General features: G+C 35.8%; 1 protein-coding gene across 2 annotated transcripts in view; it reads right to left on the reverse strand.

Annotated features, from left to right (window-relative positions):
• Positions 1-22,627: 22,627 nt before the first annotated feature.
• The window catches only part of LOC131047405 (pumilio homolog 5), an 88,134-nt gene continuing 84,763 nt past the window's right edge, over positions 22,628-25,998 (reverse strand). For both annotated transcript variants that reach the window (XM_057981290.2, XM_057981291.2), the window contains exon 11: positions 22,628-23,369. In XM_057981290.2, the coding sequence (XP_057837273.1) occupies positions 23,347-23,369 (23 nt within the window). In that variant the 3' untranslated portion in view covers positions 22,628-23,346. The remainder of the gene's footprint in view (positions 23,370-25,998) is intronic.

A 25,998-nucleotide genomic window follows, 5' to 3' on the forward strand; every position in this document is an offset into this window, starting at 1 on the left:
CTGCAATGGACACTCTTACCGGTTTGATACCCGGTACCAACCTCCCTAGTACCGATTCCTCTCTGGTTTAGTTGAAACTCTTATGCACAGTTGTGGAGGACTAGGTACAAAGCCTAGAAGAGGTTGTTGAAGCGAATGCCAAGAAGGAGAATCAAAAGGCTTTGAACACTGCCTTGTTGAAAAAGTTACATGAGCTCTGGTCCGATCTGCAAAAGGCACAGAAGGACATCAGAGATGCAATGGATGAGGGGAAATTATTGCTTAGTAAGATATGTCTACCCCATCTATTCTGTGATGATGTGCTTGCCCAGAAAGACAAACTACAAACTAATTTTTAGACATTCATAAGCACCTTCAAGACCCCATATGATTCCTTTACCGCTTATGGGAAAACTATTCACCGGTTTCAACTTTAGGTTGCAAGAATTGATTTGGAGATGAGCAACCGAACCAAGGATTTGCAGGAACTACAATTGGTTCTACTATCAAGACTGCAAATGCTTCAGAAGTGCTATCTCAATCTAGATGCCTTGACGGTTACTCAAGAGATGAGTACTTTGGACGCCATGGAGGAATAGGTATCCCAGATGCAAATGGAGAGTGAGGTTGCTACCTCATTCCTTGAGTCATGGTCCTTATCCATGAAGCAATTTATGCAGGACTTTAAATCAGTTTTTGACAAGTTTCACTCTTTATTGTCATAAACATTTATTCAACTAATAGAAACAGGGGTTATTCAACTGTATTTTGTCATTGTTGGCAAAGGAGGAGAAGTATTCTGGTATTTAAAATTTTGATGCATGCTATGTATACTCTCATGTTTATCTCTGTAAGGAAGTAGTATACATTGTATTTTCTGCAAAGGGATAGTGTATATGCTTAGGGGGAGTATTTTTTGATTATGGCATTTTTTTTTTTGTAAAACACTTAGATCTCAAAAATTTTCCTAAGTGTTGCCATCAATGCCAAAGGGAGAGATTGTTGGCATTTTTTATGATTATATTATGATTGTCATTGATAGACACACACTTGCTATGAGATCACTTTTTGTATGTATGAGATATGCTCAATTGGTATTTGTTTCAAACTGGTATTATGTTATAGTCTTTAGACTATCGGTGTCTTGCAGAAAGTGTTTACCGATCTCAAGCGGCATGAGGACCTCAAGCGGTTCGAGGATCTCAAGCGGAATGGAGCAAAGGACCTAGAAGCGGCAGTTATCATTTTGCTAGTCTTCATTTTTGTCAACCGATAATCTGTTTAATAGTTAAACCGGTATTACTCTAAGTTATCAACCGGTAATCGATAAAGTTGTATAAACCGGTAATACTTTGTGATGAGTTACCAACTGGTATATTTTTGTGATGAGTTACCATCCACCGACACTTTGGCGGTGATTTTGTGTCATGTTACCAAATGTGTCTAGATACAATGAACCTAGGAACTTGCAATGTAATCCTATTGGACCGACATGAAATCAAATTCCCTTTAAGGACATCATGTCTAGGGTTTTAGTATGTGTGTAGTTGTTAGGGTTTGTGGTGGTTGATGAGTTCTTGAATGTGCGATCTTAATAGAGAAGATCAAGTTTGTGTGTTGTACAATAGTGTGGATTTACTGAAGACTGAAGTAATGCTGAAATGCATTAGCAATGAGCTATCATGGATCTAACCAAGCAAACTGTGCTATTTTGCTAGATCATTTACTTGTTGATTACTCACATCTTTGACAAGTTAGAAACCCTTAACCGGGTAGGCCCAGAAAAGCCTTTGTAAATCCTCCAACAAGGTGATTCACATCTGTGGGTCTAAAATCCTCTCACAAGGTAGTCTTTAATCGGACTTATCTCCTAACAAAGATTGAGATTCCTAACAGGGTCTGCTCTGGTAAAGAACATTGTATGACCTTAACCGGTCTCGTTACTATTCTATAGATAGTTACTTGTGAGTTTCATCTCAGCGTGGTTTTTCCCATTTAGGTTTCCACGTCAAAATCTCTTGTGTTATGGTGATTGTGCTTCTGTGGGTGAATGCCTTACTCGTTGTTTGGTTTGCATTTGTGTTAATTGGTTTGTTAGTTAAACTATTATTCCGGTTTACTGCTAGACTGATAAAGTGTTTGAGTTCAATTTTTTTTGTATACTAATTCACCCCCCCCTCTAAGTATTCATCAATCGGATCTACCGGTGAAACAAAAAAATGTCTCGAGTGTATGAAATCAGAGATGGACACAGGATCAGAAAGGGTTGGCATGTTGTGCCACAAGGCCAGAGAAGGAAGAGTAAAGAAGTGATGGGTTTGTCACCTTGACAAACTGGTTGAGATGATGTTTGGGCTTCTAATGAAGAAGGCAAAGTTGAGCAGCTCCAGATAGAGAGTGAAACCGGTATGCAGATGCCTCGGATAGAAACAATTGAAGGTTGGTGACATGGTGTCATCAAGGATGCCTACCGGTAAGTATGAGAACTTGTAAGAGAGCAAAAGGATAAGTGATGTACTCCTTCTTGATGAAGATGAGCATATGGTGGAATGATATGTTTTGCAACCGACAAAGGTACTACACCAGAAGAGAATCCAAGTGCAAGGTGATGGCAGACCAGGTAGGGTTTAACCGGCAAGGTTAGTAAGATGGTAGATGAATCTTGTTGTGTGTTGATTGTCGATGCGACACAGAGGTCTTTGTTGAGATGGATATAGACAAAGATAGCACATGGAGTTGAGGTGGCATGCATGCGTAGGTCGGTGAAGTGTTTGTTCGCAAGGTAGATGGTGGCAGGTCAACATTTATGTTGACTGCGTGATTCATGGGATGTGCAGCAGAGGTTTGCGGCTCGAGGTCAAATGGACAACAAAGATCCAGGACTAATAGTTTGAGCAGATCGAGGTAGGTGAAGGAAACAACAAAGCCATTCTTGGTGATTGATGAAGAAATCAGCTAACAGATTAAAAGAAGACTGCTAAATGAGGAAGGTGTGTTCTGGAAGGCATGACAATGACGGGACTGATTGATGAGTTACAGTTCATCAATCAAGGAGATCAAATCGAATGAGATCTGATTGGATTTAGTTGTCTCGGGGTCGAAGAAGAAACCCTAACCGCATGAAGTTTGAATTGGTTTTAGGCAGGAAAACAAGTTTATAAATATGCAAGCCAAAATTGATGAAGGTTGCCATTGAATGAGAGAATGTTGTTGCATGTGAGAGGATAAATCAGTCAAGTGCAAAAAAGATAATCTGAGAAGACACTGAGCATGAGAAAGAGAGAATCAGGTTGAAGGGTTCAACTGACATCAGTTAGGCTACTGGTAGTCAGCCTTTGAGTCTGACAGAGGAGTAAACCGGTCATGACCACACTGATAGAGAAGAGTTGCAAAAGACTGTAGAGAAGGCAAGATTAGACCCGACATGAATCAGATAGTTGACATCTGACTAAGTTATCAAGACCAGTGGTGGAGAGAAACAATGTAGCAAAGAGAACTGAAAGAGAAGATGAATTGGCAGAAGGCAGAACTAACAGAGCAGAAGAAGAGGTTGAATTAGCGAGATGCAGTCGAGAGTATGTTGCAGTAGGAGATAAGGTTGTTGCAGTGATAAGGTGAGGAGAGAACTGACAAAGAATTGAAGAGAGAAGAACTAGTAGAGAGATTTGCATAAGGGTTACGAAGCTTCTTTTGTAACAAGGCTATAACTTGTATATTTGATTATGTTTATTCAAGAACACTAAGTTGGAGCTCGGTGCAGGGGTTGTAGCTCCATGGGTTGGTGCCCTAAATCAGGGATTAGTACTCTTTGGGTTGGTTCCCTAAACATTGTAATCAGATTTCCATTATGAGGTTGGATTGGAGCAGTAGACTCCAACAACATTTCTCACCGAGGTTTTTCCCATCTTGGGTTTGTGTGATTGCATTTGTGATAGTCTCCCATCTAACCGATAAGTCTGTTTTCTATTAGATCTGATAACCGATACACACACATAGGATAGTTAAAGGGAAAATTTTGTAAACCACTGATTCACCCCCCCCTCTCAGTGGCACATTGTGTTTAATAATTGGTATCAGAGCCTAGGTTCCCGGTTGATAAGATTTCTCTAGCTTGGGTAGATTCTGGCTTAAGGACACAATAGTTTGTTTAGTGTCAATCCTAACTCCGGTATTTGATGGTTCAAACTATTCCATACGGAGTTGCAGAATGGAAGTCTACCTATCCTCTCTAGGGTATGATTTATGGATGTCTATTGTAAATGGTTGCTCTAGTAAAGTCAGTTCTCCCACCGATTCTTTATTTGATTACTAACATTGATGAGCCTAAGACTATAAAGAGGCTATAAATATGAATGATGTAAAGTCCTAGAAGGTGACCATGGATGAGGAGATGGATATTTTGAAGAGAAACAATACAATACTTTTTCCTAATGGATGAAACCTTGTTGGATGTACATGGGTGTTCAAAACAAAATTGGGGTTTGATAGCAACGTTGATAACTATAAGGTGAGATTGGTTGCAAAGAGTTATTCCCAAGTTGAGGAAATAGAGTATGCTAATATTTCCTACCCAATAACAAAGTAGACATCTGTTCAATTAGTATTATTACTATAATATATGATTTGAGTTTGAGAAAATGGATGTGAAGACAACATTCATTCATGGTGGTTTAATAGAAGAAATCTATATAACATAAATAGAGCACTAAATTTAGAAAGGTAAAGAGCATTTGATTTGTAAGTTGAATAAATTATTGTATGCTCTTAAGCAATCTCTTAGGACGTAGTACCAAAATCTTGATTCTTTTGTGTTAAGTTTGATTTTTTTGATGTCTAAATTGGATCATTACATCTACAATAAGATGGATGGTGAATGTATTATCATTATCGCATTATATGTTGATATATTATTTCCAGTAATGGAAAAGGTTTAATTTGTGCTTTAAAGTCTCAACTTTCAACACAGTTTGAGATGAAATTACCAGTTTCCAAGCACAACTTGGTGATGGAGATCATAAGAGATGAATTTAACAAGATGCTTTGGTTGGGTTAGAGTAAGTATAAAAACTCAATGTTGGAGAGATTTAGCATGACAAATTGCAATCCATTGTGTGTTCTTGGTATGATGGAGGATAAAGTTATCTATTGAGAAATATCAATATTTTTTTAATGCAATGAAGGATATGATTAGAGCACCTTATGCTAGTGTAGTTGAGAGTTTGATGTATGTTATAGTTTGCACAAGACCAGGTTACATTATTCAAGCAATGGTAGTGCATAGCCAATGTATGGTTAATCCCATGAGTATATTGAGATGTAGTAAAAAGAGTATTCATGTATTTGCAAGGTACCTCTAAGTTTCCTTTTGCTATCATAGTTATGCTATAGGGGAAAACATTATGTTTGTATTCATGGATTTTTGGATTCAAATTGAGTTGGAGATATTGACAATAAAAATTTCATTAATGGATACGTTTTCACCATATTTAGAGGTGCAATAAGTTGTATGAATATGTAATAGGCTATAGTCATTTTTTCCACTACAAAAGCAAATGACATGGTGACAACTCATGCTTGTAAGGAAGCCATCTAGCTTAAGAGATTGTATTCAAATGTTGGGCTAGAGGTGAGATCCATTACAATTTATTGTGAGAGCCAAAGTGTCATATGTCTAACAAAGAACCCAACCTATCATGCAAGGATGAAACATGTTTTTGATTAAAAAAGCAGTGTAAACTAGGGCGTTGACCCTTAACAAAAAGCAACATCAAGAGAGATGATGTTGGAAGAGAACCATAGCCCAAAGGCGGAAAGGAACAAACACGGGAACCTAACCAACAAGGGAACAAACCCCACTCAAGGGGGGGACGGGCCACCCAAACCCCCACAAGGGGGGTATGGGGCAAGGGAGAAGATTTTCCCTCATGCCTGCGAGCAACCACAGACTAGGCAATGCTAAGATCCACCGGAAGGGCCCCAGCAGGGTCAACAACACCGGTGATAGCAGAAGGCTGGAAGAGGGCCGTAGGGGGCTACAGAATAGCAACAGCAGCAAGTTGTGACAGAACAACAGTAGCAGAAGCAAATCCAATAGCAGGGGAGGGTTGTAGGATAGGAGAAGTGGAAGTGGGGGCCTCCGAAGATGAGGCCACAAAAACATCAGTAGGAGCAACAAGAGTCGTGGGGGGCACGACATCATCCTCATGGGAGGAGCTAGCATGAAACATGTTGATGTCCAAAACAGTTGTGTTTGAGATATGGTAGATGGTGTGAAGGTGATGTTGAAAAAGAGTTCACTTTGCAAAATGTTGTAGATGCACTGATGAAGCTATTGAGCACAAAAAAAATAGGTGGTACTACAAATCTATGGGCCTCATGACCCTAGCAATCAGATAAATATATAATGGTGTTGATCCTCCCTTTGCTCTTGCAAGATGTTAGACAAGTGGGAGAATGTTGGGAAAGGAGTCTCAACCTTGCTCCTAATGTTAAGATTACAAAAGTGTATTTTTTGAATATACAATAGAGAAACTTAATTTTTGAACTAAAGAGTTGATTTTTTACCAAAATAAATATTCTTGATTGTACAACACCACCTATGGGGTGGTTGTGTATATCTCATTGATCTCTTCAGTTTTAAAAAAAATGGGCCTAATGAGCCCACTAAATCAAAAGTTATGGCCTCCTAAATTTAGCATAAGAAATATAAAAAATTGTTAGATGTATAGAAGTGTTGTAAAGAGGAGCTACACTTGTCGACCAACTTATGAATTATAAGAGAACTTTGATTGGGGATAATCTTGAACATCACTTTTTAGGTGCTTTCAGCTCATGATTTTGTAATTGCCATTTGATGGTTTCTTGTAACATAGCTCTTATATATTAGGTTGTTAAGATGGAAGTTGATTGTGAGTTTTGTAAATATTAAGTTATCATAACTTCTCCAAATATCTAGTTAGCCATACTCCTATGAAGGATTGCTCTACAAATGTTGTAACTATGGTTTACGACATAATACATTGGGTTACTTTAGAGTGGAGTTTTTTTCTCTCAAATGGGTTTTCGCCACGTACATGTGTTATGGCATATTATTTATTTTATGTTTTAAATGTGTTTCTATTTTTTGTAGTTGTTAAAAGGGTTAAAGAGTTCTATCTTAAACCAAGGTTTGTAAAGAAGACTTTTTCAAATGCATTGTAAACAATAATGTGTCATAGATTATAAAGATTCTTCAGTCCTCCATCACTAAATACTATCTTGACAATTTCTCAAACATTTTTTAAGATGCATTGTATCTAAAGAAGACTTCAACTCGATTATAGCTCTCATATACTAAAAAAAGCTCCTTGTAAGGGTCAAGTTGAATGAGACATCAAAATCACTCAACCATGGATCTTTGCATGCATGTAAATTATAGTTGATGCAAGAAACAAATCTTATGATTCATCAATAAAGGATTTCAAATTTATTCATCATCAAACTCTCTAGTCTTCTTTTCTTTGCATTATTTCCTAATGTGGGACACATAGATCTTCCTTTGACTTGGATCATGCCATTCTTCTTCTTATTATCTTCTTCCTTTGAGTAGTCTCTCAAGATTAAAGCATCTTTAATAAAATCCATGGATTTCTCCCTTATCCCCTTAGGCACCAACTACCTCGTCACAATGTTGTCCCACAAATCTAGCAACGAACATAGCAAGGTACTTTGTTAATCTTATTTGTCCATTCTAACATCAATAGATGCCAACTAAATGCATCTGCCTGCTCTATCATAACATCTCTAAAATGTCCAACCTTATATAGGAAAAGCTCATTTATCAATTACTTGGTTTGATATAAATCCCCAATCTCATTAACCAAATGCATTCAATAGTGCTAAATTTGAATGGCAAAGATATATATTAGATCTAGTCGTATGTCTTGTTTATCCCAATCCTACCTTAACTATAGTGGGCTTTTAACCAAACAAAACAAATCATTGATATGTGTATGCGGGAAAAGTGGGCTGATAAAACTCAATATGTGAAAATATTGCTAAATACTAGTCCACACACACACACAGGACTTCTTGGTGCAAGCTATGGAGTAACAAAGCATTACTCAGCTTCCCAAGGTGGGTCCTATGGTTCTCTATCTCACAATGTCCCTCAAACCAATGTTTTTGCTCTCAGATCACTGAGCAAAATGGTTCAGGGATGGCAAATGTAAGAACGAGGGATGCTTTGATAGATTTTTAGAATGAAATGGATTCTGAACTATGCAGGATTTTAAAATGCAATAAACTAGATGATAAGATGACAAGGTTAGTATGAATACTATCCTAACATGAAATATTAGTCTATGATTGAGCTAAATGATAAAGAAATTATTCTAAACATGCATATTTAGACTAATTCCTGATTTAAAAGAGGCTAAAATGATGAGTATAAAAATGATATGAAAGCTTGAATGTATTTGAGCATAAGTGTGATACTACAAATTTGAAGGATGATTGTTGAAAATGGAAGAATGAGAACTCTATTTATAGCAAAAACAGGGCAATGGATGGTCAGGATTGAAAGAGTTGATCAAGGGTTGAGTTTGAAAGTTGGGGATCCATGTTTGCAATTTGCACCAATGAAATGGTGACAAGTGTCAACATAAGACTGGGTTGAGAGAAGGGGTTGGAGACATTAAATGCCTGAGAAGACCTTAGGGTTATCTAAAAGGTAAGGGTCAAGCTTAAATTAGGATTACCCACTGGATTAAAAGTTAATCCAAGGATAAACCTTTGTGCAAATGATTAAGAGATAATCATGGTCAAAGCATTAAATGCTTGATGAGACCCTTGGGTTGGATGAAGGTTGAGTTAAAAGAAATTCTTTAACCATGTAAGAGGGTTTGAGTTAACCATTAATGGTTATAAAGACTTTGGGGATTTAAGTGGTTGAAGGTTTGAAGCCTTTAATGGTTATCAAAGACTTTGAGGAATTAAGTGGTTGAAGGTTTGAAGCCTTTAATGGTTATCAAAGACTTTGAGGGTTTGAGAAGTGACCTCCTCTTGCTTAGGAATGTGACAAAGTTTAGAAGATGGGTTAGGCTAATTAGAAGTGATTAGAAGAGTCTAGAAGGGATTAGAAATAGGTTTAGGAAGGCAAGTGGGAGATGTAGGATTTTGCAAGTGGATGGAGGGATAATAGGATTTAATTGAATTAAATGATTTAATTCAATTTGGTTGTAATTTGGGGAAATTAAATAAATTAGATTTATTCAATTTAGGATAACTATTTAATTAAATTCGAATTTAATTAAAAGTGGATAGGGGGAATTTAATTAAATAAAATGATTTATTCATTAAATGGGTATAGTGAATTTAATTTAAATAAATTGAGTAATTTACTTAATTAAATAGAGGAATGTGGATAATTTAATTAAATTAGATTTAATTAAATAGAGAAATGAACATAAAATATTCATTTAGGAATGTGGTCATTTTTATACGTCTACATTTTGCCCCTCTTTGAAGTGATGTGTGTGCACATGTTATTTCAAAGAAAATGATGCCTTATCATGATTTATGATCAAATGCAATTTTTGTGTCGCTCTTTTGATTTGCAAGTCGTGCCCTAGATTTGATTTGATGTGTGATGCCCCAGATTCGATATTTTGATGGTGATACCAGATTTGATTTGATGTGTGATGCCCCAGATTCGATATTTTGTTGGTGATGCCCCCTCGGGAGATGAATCAATTTTTTTGAAATTTTTTTATTTGATTTGATGAGTTGCATACCTTGTTTCAAGTTCAATGTGTGAAGCCTGATTTGTGTTACAAGCTGATATGGGTTGGAAACTTGAGTTGTGTTACAAGCTGATATGGGTGGGAAACTTGAGTTGTTTTACAAGTTTATGTGATTGTGGAGACTTGAGTTGTGTTACAAGTTTTGATATGGGTTTTGATAACTTGAGTTGTTTTACAAGTTGATATGAAATGATAGGATTTTGAACTCGATGTAGATGAGCAAATTGTTTCATGTTGTTGATGTGAATGTGATTTTGATATCTTTGTTTTGATGTGGAAACTGATATTGGATTTGATGTTGAGATTTGATATGATAATGCCCCCTCGGGAGATCGTTTGTGCACACAAAGCATGAATGATCTCTTGAAAGAAGAAGAATGTTGTTTGAAAGATAGAAGAGTAGATAGTGATGGCATGCATGGGTTTGATAAGATTGATTAGATTGATTGGATTGAGATTAAGATTGATTTCAGGTATGACACCTCCTGTATAAGACATGGATGATCGAGCATCTGGTTTCAGGAATGATATCGCCTGTATAACATATGGATGATTGAGCATCTGGTTTCAGGAATGATAGCGCCTGTATAAGATATGGATGATTGAGCGTCTGGTTTTAGGAATGATACCGCCTCTATAAGACATGGATGATCGAGTGTCTGGTTTCAGGAACGATATATCCTGTATAAGACCGATCAAAACGCTTGGTTTTAGGAACAATATATCCTGTATAAGAGCTGATCAAAACATCTGGTTTCAGGAACGATATATCCTGTATAAGAGCTGATCAAAACATCTGGTTGCAGGAAAGATACATCCTGTATAAGAGCTGATCAAAACATCTGGTTGCAGGAAAGATACATCCTGTATAAGAGCTGATCAAAACATCTGGTTGCAGGAAAGATACATCCTGTATAAGACATGATAGAAGATAGTTTGGAAGAATGATAGAAGATAGTTTGGAAGAATGATAGAAGATAGGTTGGAAGAATGATAGAAGATAGTTTAGAAGAATGATAGACATATGAAAGTGAAGAAAGATTCCATGATGATGTGATAGATATGCATGCGAGGGATGCAATGATGAATAATGAATGATATTTTGAAAATGAGATGTATGATATGATATGCAACTAATTGTAAAATGATATGTAACTATTTGTTTTTTAGCATCCTCATTCTGCATTTGTCATCCCTGTATAACCACGTGTTGTTTGCTTTCTATGTATATATCATCATTGAGCATTTATTGATTTTTGGATATGTTGAAAATTTATACAAGCACAATGGTATGATTGAACCATAATGACCTGAGAAAAATTTACATGATTTTTGATTTTGCAAGATAGCACAAGCGTCAAGGTATAATTGAACCAGAATGACCTAAGTGTGTATTGCATAAACATACAAGAGTTAACCTTTGTCCCATACAAATCTGAAATGTCCTCAGCGATATGCCACCTGATTTCTTCATAGGACAAATTTGCATGGTAAAAGACTTCACTCACAGATAGAAGACAAATAAAACATCACATTCCTTCCTTGCTTCTCTAGTCATAAGACATCCTTGAGTCACTTAGGAGATATGATAAGCAAAAATTAACAACCATAAGTCATCATGCATGCTATTTGGAATGTATTCTTGTCAATTAAAACATCTTACAGATAGATCTTTGTTTAGTTGAAATTAGTTCAAGTCTGTGATGTTTAGCCTTCTCGCATTGTCGTTTGGCATTTGTTAGTTGTTTTGATCCTTGTTGTCTTGCTACATTTTTGGTCTGATGTTGAAAATATTGAAGGTGAAATGCCCCTAGTGAGGTCAGGATTTTGCCCCTTGTTGTTGATACTAATTTGATATGGATATGTACACTGATCACCAAGCCATGGTGGGATATTATTTGGATAATTGTTTCAGATAAACCAAGGACAGTGACTACACTAAGTATGTCCAAGATTGATAAGCATTTGTGAATTTCTGGTGATGTCTCAGATGGGTGGATATGTTATGTACAATATGATTTGTGAAACATGTATTTCCATCAATTGATAAAGATAAGGCTTACTATAATAAAATCCAGCAGTCATACTGATTGATGTCATTGTTATGATTGGGTCGATGATTGATAAGAATGTCTGGTTTCAAAGAGTGAGTACCTCATATAAGACCGATCTGTCTGGTTTCGAGTGTACCTATCCTTGTATAAGACATGTTGATGTTGATATTGATAGATGGATTGATTATCAAGACTTGATGATTGATAGGAATGTCTGGTTTCAAAGAGTGAGTACCCCGTATAAGACTGATCTATCTGGTTTTGAGTGTACCTATCCCTGTATAAGACATGTTTGATGTTGATGTTGATATTGATAGATGGATTGATTATCAAGACTTGATGATTGATAGGAATGTCTGGTTTCAAAGAGTGAGTACCCCGTATAAGACTGATCTGTCTGGTTTCGAGTGTACCTATCCCTATATAAGACATGTTTGATGTTGATGTTGATTTCAAGTAATGAATTGATTAACAAGACATGTGATAAGTTTGATTAGGCTTCGAGAGTGTTCCTGTTGTTGATCTGATTTGATGGATGGTCCATGTGTTCATGCTTTGATTTTTTTTTATTTTTTTTTTGAGTTTTTGGATATTTTGATTTTTTTGAGTTTTGGATATTTTGATTTTTTTGAGTTTTTGGATATTTTGTGTTTTTTTTTTTTTGGTTTTTTGGATGTTTTGATTTTTTTGATTTTTTGGATTAGAAGAAAGATGCATTTGGTTGCCCCAGTGTATATCAAGACAAGGAACGGATGAATGGATGACTAAACCATTGAGATGGAAATAGATTTGTTGTCCATAGTTTTGATCAAGATCAAGGATGAAAAAGGGGATATGGATAGAGATAGGATATAGATAGCACTGGATGATGGAAGCAATGAATAGATAGGATAGATAGATATGAATTAGAGTGAAGTAAGATTGTAGAAAGAATTGGATGATAGAAGAAATGAATAGATAGGATAAGGGATATGGATTAGAGTGAAGCAAGATTGTAGAAAGAATTGGATGATAGAAGAAATGAATAGATAGGATAAGGGATATGGATTAGAGGACATGGGAGATATGGTAGGAAGAATAGAGTGGATGAACTTTGCCCCCAAGCATAGAGGTTTCCATTTGCAAAAAGGTGATATGTAAGATTGTCATAGTATTTAGCACCATCTGAATAAGTGTTCTTGAACTTTTCAAAGATAGAGACCCAACCCACACTTAGAACCTCTGGAAATTTCAACTGAACATTTCTAGCAACTAGGAAGCAGACTCAAAAGGGAATAAGAATCCCAAACTGGATCAAGGTACTTAGTCTTTGATTACCCATGTGTGTGCAAGTGGGTTTATTCTGGCTCATATGATCATTGTAATCTTCAGAATCCGGCATGGCTAGCTACATGAGTTACTTGACTTCAAAAGCATCCTGGATAAAGCCTCGTTGCCAACGAGCATCCATAGCCCCGATGAGGTTATCACTGTAATCTCACAAATATTGCTCCATTGCCAGCCAGGCCTCCATAGCCCCGATGGAGTTACTTGCATGTTCCCATAGCCAATCATTATGATATTGGATTTCATTGCATTTTTCTTTTCTTGATATTCATTTTCTTGCTCATGCTTTTGATATTTCTCTTTTTTCTCTTTATTTTTCTTGCATTGGCTTGTAAGTGATGAAACTTACATGGGTCTGATAATTACAGTGGCGCTAAAGCAAGATTTTAGATTTTTCACTTGCCATGTCTTCAATTTAAGAGATCACAATGATTTAGAGCAATCGATTAAGTGTATGAGATATAGTAATCAAAAGATGTCGATACCAAGATACGATAAGTGGTTCTTTTCTGGATTGAGTGTGTATCCCAACCAAAAGAAAATGTTAAAGAGGAACAACCTTGGATTCTGAAGCATTTCATGAATAGATATCTAAGAAAAGGACTAAACATGAGATTCGAGCATGGGCAAGTATGTGACAAAATGACACAAACACCTATCTCACAGATGAAAGATTTATGCAAAGGATTGAATGATAGGGATGGAAAGAGGTGTTGGATAATAGATAGAATGTTTGAAGATTTGTGCGAGGATAGATAGAAATGTTTTTCAGATGAGTGTTGGTACTTGAGAAGTGATGAAGAGATGGAGGAAAATTGAATTTTGGAACAGAAGGACCCTAAATAGATAGAGAAAATGATAGAAGAATAGTTTTGGAAAGATGTTTAGATAGAGGGTTGAAAGAATTTCAAAGATGTGCTCCTCGTTGATCTTTCTTATGGATCATTTGAGGTGATGGATTGGTGGATGGAGGGAAGTAAGGACCCAAGATGGATGAAAGGGATGGAGAGTTTGATTGTGGAATGAAAGGACCTAAGATAGATTTAGAAGAAGAAGAGTTTGACTTTGGATTGAAAGGACCTAAGATAGATTTGGAGGATGAAGAGATTGACTTTGGAATGAAAGGACCTAAGATAGATTTGGAGGATGAAGAGATTCCTTGATCTTGATCTTGACTTGGAGTAGGATCATTTGAGTTTGTGCTTTTCTCTTGATTTTGAATTAGAATAGTGGAGGAGATGGAAGGAATATCATGATTTTTCTTAGGAGATGGATGTTGAATGGGACTCTGCTCTTGAGATGAAAGAGGGTCATTGTGGATGGAATACCAAAATTTTAGGGGATCATCATAAGATTCTTGATAGGTGGGATCTTGATCGAAGATGGGATCAGATTGGGAAGTCATGATATCTTGATCTTGATTTAGGCTAGGACTCATTTCCTTTGACTGAGTTTCTTTTTTCTCGGTTTGATGATGAATGGTCACATGAATGATCAAAGTTGATGTTTTTGATAGGTTGACGCAGAGAAATTTACTTCTTTTGATAAGGGCCCTAGGACTAGGTTGTCTCTTCTTTAACTTAGTTTTGTGATGAAGACTTGTTCTTCTCAAAATATGAGGAGTGGTCATACACGAATGATCAATGGTTTCCTTCGATGTTTGGATTGAGATACTTCGTTTGGAAACTTAAGTCTACTTTTATCAAATGAAGGTTTAGATGCCCCCTCACGACAAAGTGTGTCAAATGATATGGATAAAGTCTCCCGATATAGAAACTTGATTTGACAACTTAAGATTTAAACTTGGTATGTTGTTTGATAGAATCCTTTAGATGATGGACCTTTTGATCAAGGTGATGATAATACCTGATTTTGATAGGATAAAGTCTTATCTTTAGCTAGTTTTGGATTTGACAATTTTTGTTCTAAGACTGACTTGGTTGATTTGGAAATGATTTCTCTGGTGTTTTGATTTGATTTCTTGTGATTGCGTTTGATATTGGACCTGAAAGGATACTCAAGAAGTTTGAAATTTTTTTCTAGAAAGGCTTGTTTTGCTCTCTGGTTTTCTAAGTTTTGACCATGCGCTAAGCCAGAGACTAGATAAGCTAAAAAAAATTATCAATGCGTTATAGAAAAGACTCCACGTGCTACACTGCCCCCTGATACGCGCTAACTGGTTTATTTTTCTTTTGCCTTGCTCAAAAAGGTCATGCACCAATATGGGCCGCCAATGCGCTAACTGTTAAACCCTACGCACTAAAGTTTGGCTTCCACTCGCTAAGCTGATGCTTCAACACGCTAAACTATTTTCAAAATGCGCTACTTGAAACTGCTAGAATTGGATTTCTATGAAGTGCTAATGTTAAGACTTAATGCGCTAAGGTGAAGGTTTAATGTGCTAAAAGATGGTCCCCCTGCGCTAAGAAGTTGCTCTCACGTGCTAAACTGCCCTGATATATTTTGACTTGGTTGTTTTTTTTTTTGTGATTTTTGAAATTTTTAACACTTGTGATTTTGATGGATGATTTCTTTTTGGATACTCAAGCTTACTAAGTCGAATAGATAAACTCTTGATTACTTGGTTTGGTATTCCCCTAATCTTGTTGGATGAAAGTCTTTCCTAAAGATAGTTGAAATGTTGATAACCATCTCAAAAGATGCTTTGTTGGATTTGGAAATCTTCTCCACTTTATGATTTTTCCTTGTTTGAACTGACTTTTGAGTTTGATTGTTGGATACTTTGCAAGATATTTTAACATTTGTGACAAGAATACATAGCACACATGAAGACAATGATCATCCTAATGCTAAACATTGAGTGTATATTCTTTTGAGGATGTGTTCAAATCCCCGATGTTATCACTGGTTTGATTTACAACAAAAGACACATCAGATAGACTTTTTATTCAAAGGTCATTGACAATATCATAGCCCACTAGTCTCGATACTCCGTCAACTCAAACAGCCTTGTCACCCCCTAGAGGGCGCCCATTTTTTTGCCTTTTGCCAGAATTTAACTCAAAGTGAATTTCTTCACAATTGAGTAGTTATCTTGGGAGATATATGGTGAGTAATCTTGGGGGTGGATTCTTCCCCACCCTTGCACTATGATATTGTCAATGTTTGGCGACTGACTCGGCTCAAAGTTTCTAATGCTATGGTTCGTAATCAGGCTTCCTGTTCGGCCGTCAGTGATAAACTCCCTCAGGAGGCTTCTCAACCTTTAGAACAAAGGCTTTACATATCATAAAGATACTAGGGGAAGGCTAATCGCTGCGCGTAACCGTTGAAAGGGACTTTCGTCACCCTCCACTTTTGATTATAGTGGGTTGGAACACTTGGCATCAAAGTCGTTCCCCACTTAGGTCGTTTCCTTCACACCGGCCAAAGAATGGCTTTAAGAGTTTTTCAACCCCTCGGGAAGGCAGGCCTGCTAAAGGATGTAAATGCTTGAAGTACAAAAAGATTAAGAGTGGTTTGGCTTTTTGGTCACCCAGTTATGGAGAAAGCATATACCTTCCACTTTCGAGACAAGGCAATCAAGTTGTTCTTTTTAGCCTTCAAGACAATGATTTGCTAACTTCTATTTGGAGATGTTGCTCCAACAAGCATGATGTTCTTTTTAACCCTTCATAGCAAAGTGTGTATTTCCAAAACTTTTGTAAAACAAGCCTGGTCAACAAAGTAAATCGTGATGTTTGGTCAACAAAATTAAAGTCGATAGGGAAAATTTTCCCTCTTTGCCTTGCACAAAATGAAGATGAGGTTCTTTTACTTTGCAAAATGAAGTGAATCATTTTAAACACCAAAGGATGGTGAGGTTCTTTTTAAAACTTTTGCCAAAGTAAAGATTGTTGGTTCTTTTTACAGCTTCCAAAATAAAGTGTTTTTCCTCTAATCTTACAAGAAAGCAAATATGAATTTGTTGTTTTTTTTACCTTGCAATAAAGAAAAGATGAAGTTTTATTTTAAAACACCAAAAAAGAAGGCATGAAGTTCATTTTATGCATCCAAATGAAATGATGAGGTTTATTTTAACTTGTGCAAAAAGGAGAGTGAGTTCTTTTTAACCAACTTTTGTTGAAAGAAAGTAAAAAAAAAGAAACTTGAAGCCTCTAAACTAACTCCTTCCCCTACACAAAAAATATTAGAACCTGCACACAGTCAGTGATCAAATGTTAGTGTGGGCTTACACAAGCCTAAATTCTGATCTTGGTTACAAATTTTACAATCCTGATCCTAAAATGTCCTGAAATTTGACTAAGTCTGAAATTTGGAAGATCTTCCAAAAACTAGATTTTGCATTATAACTCCTAGAGGTCCGAAACCCCTCTCAAACATCCTGACAATATATATGGAATATAACTTAAAGTATAAGAAAGAGAAAAGAGAAGAGGAAATGTTATATTCCATATATATTATGCCTCCCACAAGCCTAATTTTTGACTCTGTCATAAATTTTTGGCTCTGCCAACTCTATGCCCTAAGAAATGATGTCTATGCACTAAGAAAAAGCACCTACGCGCTATTATGTGCCCCCAATGCGCTAAGCTGTTTTTTCGATGCGCTATTCTGTTTTTCTCTCGCGTTGATACCTACAGGAAAATATTAGTGGAAGTCATGCGCTAAATAAAGGACTTCACGCGCTAGAGTATAGACCCCACACGCTAAACAGTAAGCGGGATGCGCTAGACTGTTAACCGGGTGCGCTACTCTATTTTTCTCCCGCGTTGATACCTACAGGAAAAGATTAGTGGAACTCATGCGCTAAAGAAAGGACTTCACGCGCTAGAGTATAGACCCCACGCGCTAAACAGTAAGCGAGATGCGCTAGACTGTTAACCGGATGCGCCAGGGAATGTTTCCCACGCACTGATTCTTGTTTCCCGCGGACCTGCAAAAGTGGTTAAATTCAAAAATCGATTTGATAAATGGGGTCTAGCCCCACGGTGGGCGCCAGAAATGTATGCGGGAAAAGTGGGCTGATAAAACTCAATATGTGAAAATATTGCTAAATACTAGTCCACACACACACAGAGGACTTCTTGGTGCAAGCTATGGAGTAACAAAGTATTACTCAGCTTCCCAAGGTGGGTCCCATGGTTCTCTATCTCACAATGTCTCTCAAACCAATGTTTTTACTCTCAGATCACTGAGCAAAATAGTTCAGGGATGGCAAATGTAAGATCGAGGGATGCTTTGATAGATTTTTAGAATGAAATGGATTCTGAACTATGCATGATTTTAAAATGCAATAAACTAGATGATAAGATGACAAGGTTAGTATGAATACTATCCTAACATGATATATTAGTCTATGATTGAGCTAAATGATAAAGAAATTATTCTAAACATGCATATTTAGACTAATTCCTGATTTAAAAGAGGCTAAAATGATGAGTATAAAAATGATATGAAAGCTTGAATGTATTTGAGCATAAGTGTGATACTACAAATTTGAAGGATGATTGTTGAAAATGGAGGAATGAGAGCTCTATTTATAGCAAAAACAAGGCAATGGATGGTCAGGATTGAAAGAGTTGATCAAGGGTTGAGTTTGAAAGTTGGGGATCCATGTTTGCAATTTGCACCAATGAAATGGTGACAAGTGTCAACATAAGACTAGGTTGAGAGAAGGGGTTGGAGACATTAAATGCCTGAGAAGACCTTAGGGTTATCTAGAAGGTAAGGGTCAAGCTTAAATTAAGATTACCCACTGGATTAAGAGTTAATCCAAGGATAAACCTTTGTGCAAATGATTAAGAGATAATCATGGTCAAAGCATTAAATGCTTGATGAGACCCTTGGGTTGGATGAAGGTTGAATTAAAAGAAATTCTTTAACCATGTAAGAGGGTTTGAGTTAACCATTAATGGTTATAAAGACTTTGGGGATTTAAGTGGTTGAAGGTTTGAAGCCTTTAATGGTTATCAAAGACTTTGAGGAATTAAGTGGTTGAAGGTTTGAAACCTTTAATGGTTATCAAAGACTTTGAAGGTTTGAGAAGTGACCTCCTCTTGCTTAAGAATGTGACAAAGTTTAGAAGATTGGTTAGGCTAATTAGAAGCGATTAGAAGAGCCTAGAAGGGATTAGAAATAGGTTTAGAAAGGCAAGTGGGAGATGTAGGATTTTGCAAGTGGATGGAGGGATAATAGGATTTAATTGAATTAAATGATTTAATTCAATTTGGTTGTAATTTGGGGAAATTAAATAAATTAGATTTATTCAATTTAGGATAACTATTTAATTAAATTTGAATTTAATTAAAAGTGGATAGGGGGAATTTAATTAAATAAAATGATTTATTCATTAAATGGGTATAGTGAATTTAATTTAAATAAATTGAGTAATTTACTTAATTAAATAGAGGAATGTGGATAATTTAATTAAATTGGATTTAATTAAATAAAGAAATGAACATAAAATATTCATTTAGGAATGTGGTCATTTTTATACGTCTACAATATGTATCCACCAAGACTCCATCTTGAGATTCCAAAGCTCAAAGTTGTGTTGTCAAAGTTCTTAATCTCCATTCCAAATATTTTAGCCAGCTATATTTACATAAAATAAAAATCCACCTATGCAAAGCTCTCACTCAAACAAGAATTAATACAAGGGTATGCCATGTCGTCCCCTAGATCTAAACAAGTTAAACTAACTCATATTGAATGAAAAGAAACTAGATAACCCTAGAAAAAGAATCTATACAAATAAGTTACAAAACAAACAAATTTCAGCACCATAATACATAAAACAATGTTTTACCACAAGAAACCCTTCCAAAATAAACATTAAGAGTATAATTATATTAATAAAGAACAAATGATTGCAATACAATAGAATGGCAATGTTATCAAAGATCTCTAATAGCTTTTCGTAATTAATCCGACAATATGTACCTTGTAATGTACCTAAAGATATGTTATAATAGATTCGTAATTGGAGTGTTTATGCTTTGTACATCATTCCCATAATCAATTAGAATAAAAAATGCATTCCCCACATAATAAAAAAAAAAAACTATCTTTAACAACTCTTTATATTATAGCATCCCTCATTTTACTCTAATTAATATCCTTTCATCATTTAGAATTTAGAATTCACTTGCCTCACTTGCCTCACTTGACTAAAAAATGCATTCCCCACATAATAAAAAAAAAAAACTATCTTTAACAACTCTTTATATTATAGCATCCCTCATTTTACTCTAATTAATATCCTTTCATCATTTAGAATTTAGAATTCACTTGCCTCACTTGACTAAAAAAATCCTTCAAGCATTTAAGTTTTCATCCAAAGAATATTTGTATGTGCCCAATCTTTAAGTTCAAATTTCAAATATTTTACTTGGAGAGCTTGCACCAATAATTCATGGATTTAAGGGACCATTGGTCAACTGATCCTTACATCATTCACTCACATTTGGCTTACAGAATTCTGAAAGCCCTATTAGACCAATCAAAACAAAAAAACGTGTTGGGCACTCATAACATCATGATGTCTCGGATTATTCTTTGCATTGATCTACATTGAGCAAATAAACTTAAAAAACTGACAGGACGACAAAAGGCACTTGATTTAATAGCAAAGTCCATATTATGGTCATCTAAATGGTGCTGAGTTCAAATCTTCTTCAATACAAGGAAAAAAAGAAAAAAGAAGTTGAAGATTGTCCGAATCCCTGAAAGGTTAGCATGAATTCTAGCTTGTGAATTATAAAGAGATCATTATGTTCAATTATGATTCGGCCTTGCACCTTGCAATATGTATTAAATTTTGCAAATTAATAAAAGAATTAATGTTTCCACTCAATTCTCTATATGATTGTGTCGTTTTGTTGTGTGTCTATTATTGTAACGCTTGGTTGCCAATCTTTGAATGGATTCTCTGAAACTGAACTGCATCATCTATCTTATGCATTTATTTTTCAAAACCTTCTCCCGTTCTACCTGAGATAATCCTAAAGCGAATACAAATCAATTGCACATAGATATCCCATTCCTCCACTGTTATTAGCATCATCCTCCTATAACAATTAACTTTATAGGGACTAGAAAATAAAAGTAGGAATTTCGGCATTAATTGAGGTTCCCAATCAATTCTAGTTATGCATGCTCAATGAGGTCAATCTTTGTTCATGGTAATTCAATAACATCAAGTGGAAATTTATCAAGATGACTATTACACATTATAATGGCATATATTTACTAATACATCTGACTTCCCACAATCTGTATAATATCCAGTAGGTTTGAAAATGATTTACTACCAGATGAGGTGCCCAATCGAATTGCATTACTGTCGTTTCAGCCATCTTCCGAAGCATCTCGTGTGTTTATTTACAAAGGAAAAAGTGGGAACCTACATTTAGACTTAATGTAGATGTTTCTGCATTAGATTGTGTAAAGAATTTTCACATCAACGTTTCGGATCACACTTTATGATCCATCATTAGGATGAAAAAGAGAGCTCAAGGAGATAAAAATGTAAGATATGTTAAAAATACAAACAGTTTTATTTTCCACCACCATAATAAATGCCAAGTAAATCAATGGGTTTTGATTTAATGACAAATCAGGTGCGTTTAATAGTCCAAAATTCAAATACCCACTGCATGTTACAGTGACCTGCAATCTGGATAATTCCGAACATGTGTCCCCCTGAGGTTACAAGGCTCAATTTGTATCCCTTGATGTTCAAGGTACTATTGCAAAAAATGGCATAAACCAGATCATCAGTAACACATCACCTGACCTTAGAAGACGATGCCCAACGATCTGTAACTGTTAAAGGAGGAATGCGACGGAACAAGATTGGCAGTGTTCCAGGGAGATCTTACTTCTAGTTAGACTGGGGCACTGTCCATGGATTCCCTGCTGTAGATAACTTGTGAACCATGCATTAAAAAAAATTTACTTTTAAGGTGTATGCCTTACTTATAATCAAGCACCATAACAAATCCGGATCAAACCATTCCTAACACTCTAGGCAACGAATGCAAAACAGATTCATTTCAAATTTTGTGACCCACGAAACCAAAAAGGAGAATAATACTTTTGTTTAGTGAAAATCACAATAATGGGAAGTGAGGAAAAAACGTGAAATCTTTTCTTGCTGTAAAATAAACATATTAAAAAAAATCTCATGATACATTTTTTAGTACTTTATGCCACAGCAAATCTCACAAACAAAAAAACAGCTTTTGTTTTGAAAATGCATAATGGTCGGCATGCTTTAATTAGTAAATATTCCCCAAAAATGTCATATTAATAGCATTCTTATGCTGAATCTGTCTTTCATATGCCAGATTTCGATTTTTGCAATGCATCACACAATTATTTGTATGTGGCAATAAATTGATGTCATTTCTGCCTTCAAAAACTTTTAATTAACTACCAGCATGAATAAAGACCTTCTGAATAACAACGATGATTCAACAACCTCACAGCATCCATGTCTATAATTCAAAACAACATTCCTAACACCAATGCTCTAATAGCAACAAAATTTATGTATTACATAGCACTTTTCCTGAGACAATAATATCAAATCCACAGTGCCGTTCAATCCCATTTACAACACACAAAAAATTACATGGCCAACAATCTTTGATCCTAATAAACCAAAAATGTATAAAATTGGTTACAATGCACCTACTGTCATCTTGCAGTATTAGCACTGTTCAGTGATCCAGCCATTTGATATGGACCCTAATTTAACCTTCAGCTATTGCAGGGGAATACAAGATGCGAAAAACTGAAAGAGGCCACTGTGACATATAATTAGAACATGTCCTAACAATCTACTTTTTTTCTTGACACTGTACAGTTGCGAACTAAACTAATTATTTACAGAGAAATATGAAACCATCTTATCTTTGAATTCCAGAGCTCTACTCCTTGGAACAAACTATTATTTACTCCACACCAAATGGAGTAAACTAAACTCTAAAGAATGCTAAAATCTTTTGATTACTTACTAACCAATGGTTATACATAAAACACTGTCCACAAATGATACACATTTTGGTACAAGCAAACATATATATTTGCCAAAGACTCCTTATGCTTTGTCACAAATGCCCCCCTTATTAGACAATTCAAATGAAAGATCCTGTATAAATTAAGAAAGAAATATACATATTGTTGCGGCCAGCTTGAAAATATCTGCTGTTCCATTACCAATTTCAAGTTGAAATTCATGTCTGAGAACTCCATTTTTCTGCAAAGTAACAAAATGCCATAGTAGTTAAGTTATAGTGCAAGTCATGCAGGAAGACATGAAAAAGCAATCCTAGTCAGTATTTTCTATGATGGAAATTCATTAATTCTGGTCTCTGATTAACCTGTTTTCCTTTGGTAAACAAATGTGATCATAAACAGAGTGAAAGCTCCAAAAAACCATTAAGAAAAGTATGGATGAGACAGGCAAACTAGGCAAAAAACTTGAAGTACAACAAAACTCAGCTGAAAATATATGCAAAAGATCTAATTCAAACCATATGCAAAGGCTAATCATATCAATAAGATCAACACATAAGATGAAGAGAAAACACCTAATTACACAAAAAGAAAAAGAGGTCCTATCTTAAAGAAAAGTTACCATTAAGCCCTTGTTTATTGTGACAATCCTAATTATTGACTCGAAGGGTCTGCATATAAGTAGGCCTCTTTAAAGACAAACGAAAGCTCACTACATTAAATAGCAAACAATGGTGTGCTGCTGATGTATAACATACACTTTCCACAGAAATTTCTCTCCTCAAAACTAGAGACCACCATAGGGCTCATGTAGAAATTGACCCATAAAGGGATCAGATTCCATAGAAATCCCACAAACCTAGTTTTTAAAACAATTATTTAGTCTAGGTGAAAATTTTCAATGCCGAAACTGTCTCGGTTCAATATCAATACCTATCCTTGACATTAAAAAAATCGATGTTGGCATCACAGGCATAAAGGCCATTTCCATCATTCAGTTGCTGTTGAAAAAAAGGGCTCAGAGGACTAGTTGAGATCTAGAAGTGAGCCGAGTTTGGTGTCAAGAATTTAAGCTTCAGAGCAAGTTGAGCAAATCACATGTTGATGTTAACAATGTCAGAGTAGGCTATAGTGCCAAAGTAAACCAATTACTCTGAATCACCACTACCAGAATCATCACTTTTTTGAGCCATAGTGAAGCGTTGACAACATATCCAGCAATATCATTTGTTGTTTCCAGATTTGATTGAGTAAATTTTGTATCAATGTTTTGAATCACACTCTGTGATCCATCACCAGGACAAAAGACAGTTCAAAGAGAAATTAAAACACAATCAGATCCATCATGGAGTGTGATTTGAAATATTAATGATAAAAAATTTCCACACAATAAAATCCAGAAACAACAAATGATATTCGCATGGATTGTGAAAATCTGATAGCATTAATATCCAGCAATGTCATGAGGTATGAAGATTTGGAATTATATCCAACAGCATTGATAAATTTGAGTTGAAGTCAGAACTTGGTAATAATCTTCACATGGTGTTGATGGGAAACAAAAGCAATAATTGCATGGCAACACTCAAGTCCGCTCATTTAGGAAGTAACAGATGGAAATCATCTTGCAAATGGATACACACACAAACCTGAAACATTATTATGTCAATCCATATAAATATGTAAGAGCAAACCTAAAGAATGTTTCTGTTTCGCCTCCATCTGTTTTTGTTTTGTGGCTATCTGACTATATTGATTGAAGTCGGGAAAAACATGAAGGCCTATATTTTGCCTAATTATATTTGAATATTTTATAGCTTAATGCAAATTGATTTTTTATTCCATTATAATTTGGCTTATTATATTTGGACATTTTACAGCTTAATGCAACTTGATATTTTGTTCCATGAGGTGATTTTATCTGGCAAACCATTTTATTTCTTGTTTGTAATGTGTTTGTTTTGTCTCCATGTGCTTTTTTCTGAGATAATCCATATCTTTTGCGAGTTTAGAAATTTGAGACAAAGATTCAATGGTTGGCCACCTAATAATCCATTCTCATGTGCGTAAGTCGTGCTACCCAGTCATTAGAGGCACATTGGATAGATAGCAGTTGGTCTTGTGATAGCATTAATTTAGCCGGTCCCACTTAGTTAGCTCTTCCTGGTTCAGTATAGAGGTTGCTAGCAGATCGAGCTTTCTTCCTGTGCACATGTATCTGATAAGATATTCTGCAGCAACAAGCCAGCCAGCCATTTCATCAAATTCTGTTGCTAACATTCCTCTTCAGGCCTGTAACAAGAGGGATAACTATTGTCTCAGAATATTAGGAAGTGCCACATGATTTAGTATCAGATCATATAGTGGTGAGGATAGGACCAGATTTAGACAATGGTGTAGAATTTCATGTGATTGTCAAGCAATTTTAATGGCATCAAGGGAAACAGGATGGAAATCATTTTGCTAGAAACAGTTACAGAAATGGATGTAACCATTATAAGATTGATTAGTATATCATAGAGGTCCTGGACTCGCCATAACATGCCAAAACTCAGCAAGTCCAGAGCCGGGTGACCCTAGGCAAATCTCATGGGCCCGAACTTGGGCTCGTCTGGGTCCAAAGCAAGAATCACTGAGACCCAAGACTTGCAGACTCGGCTCGGACCTGGCAAGTCCCGATGCCCGGACTCCGCCAAAATCTTTTTTTTATATAATCTCAAAAAATAACAAAAACAAACATTTTTTGACATTTATTTCAAAAATAATTGCATCTAAAAACCCTAAAATGTCCCTAAAAGCATCATTTTGCCCAATACAAACAACATTTTTCTCTCTTCACTCTCTCTTTTCCCTGTACCCCTTGTATCGTT

This window comes from Cryptomeria japonica, chromosome 2 (genome assembly GCF_030272615.1).
Source record: "Cryptomeria japonica chromosome 2, Sugi_1.0, whole genome shotgun sequence".
NCBI lineage: Eukaryota > Viridiplantae > Streptophyta > Pinopsida > Cupressales > Cupressaceae > Cryptomeria > Cryptomeria japonica.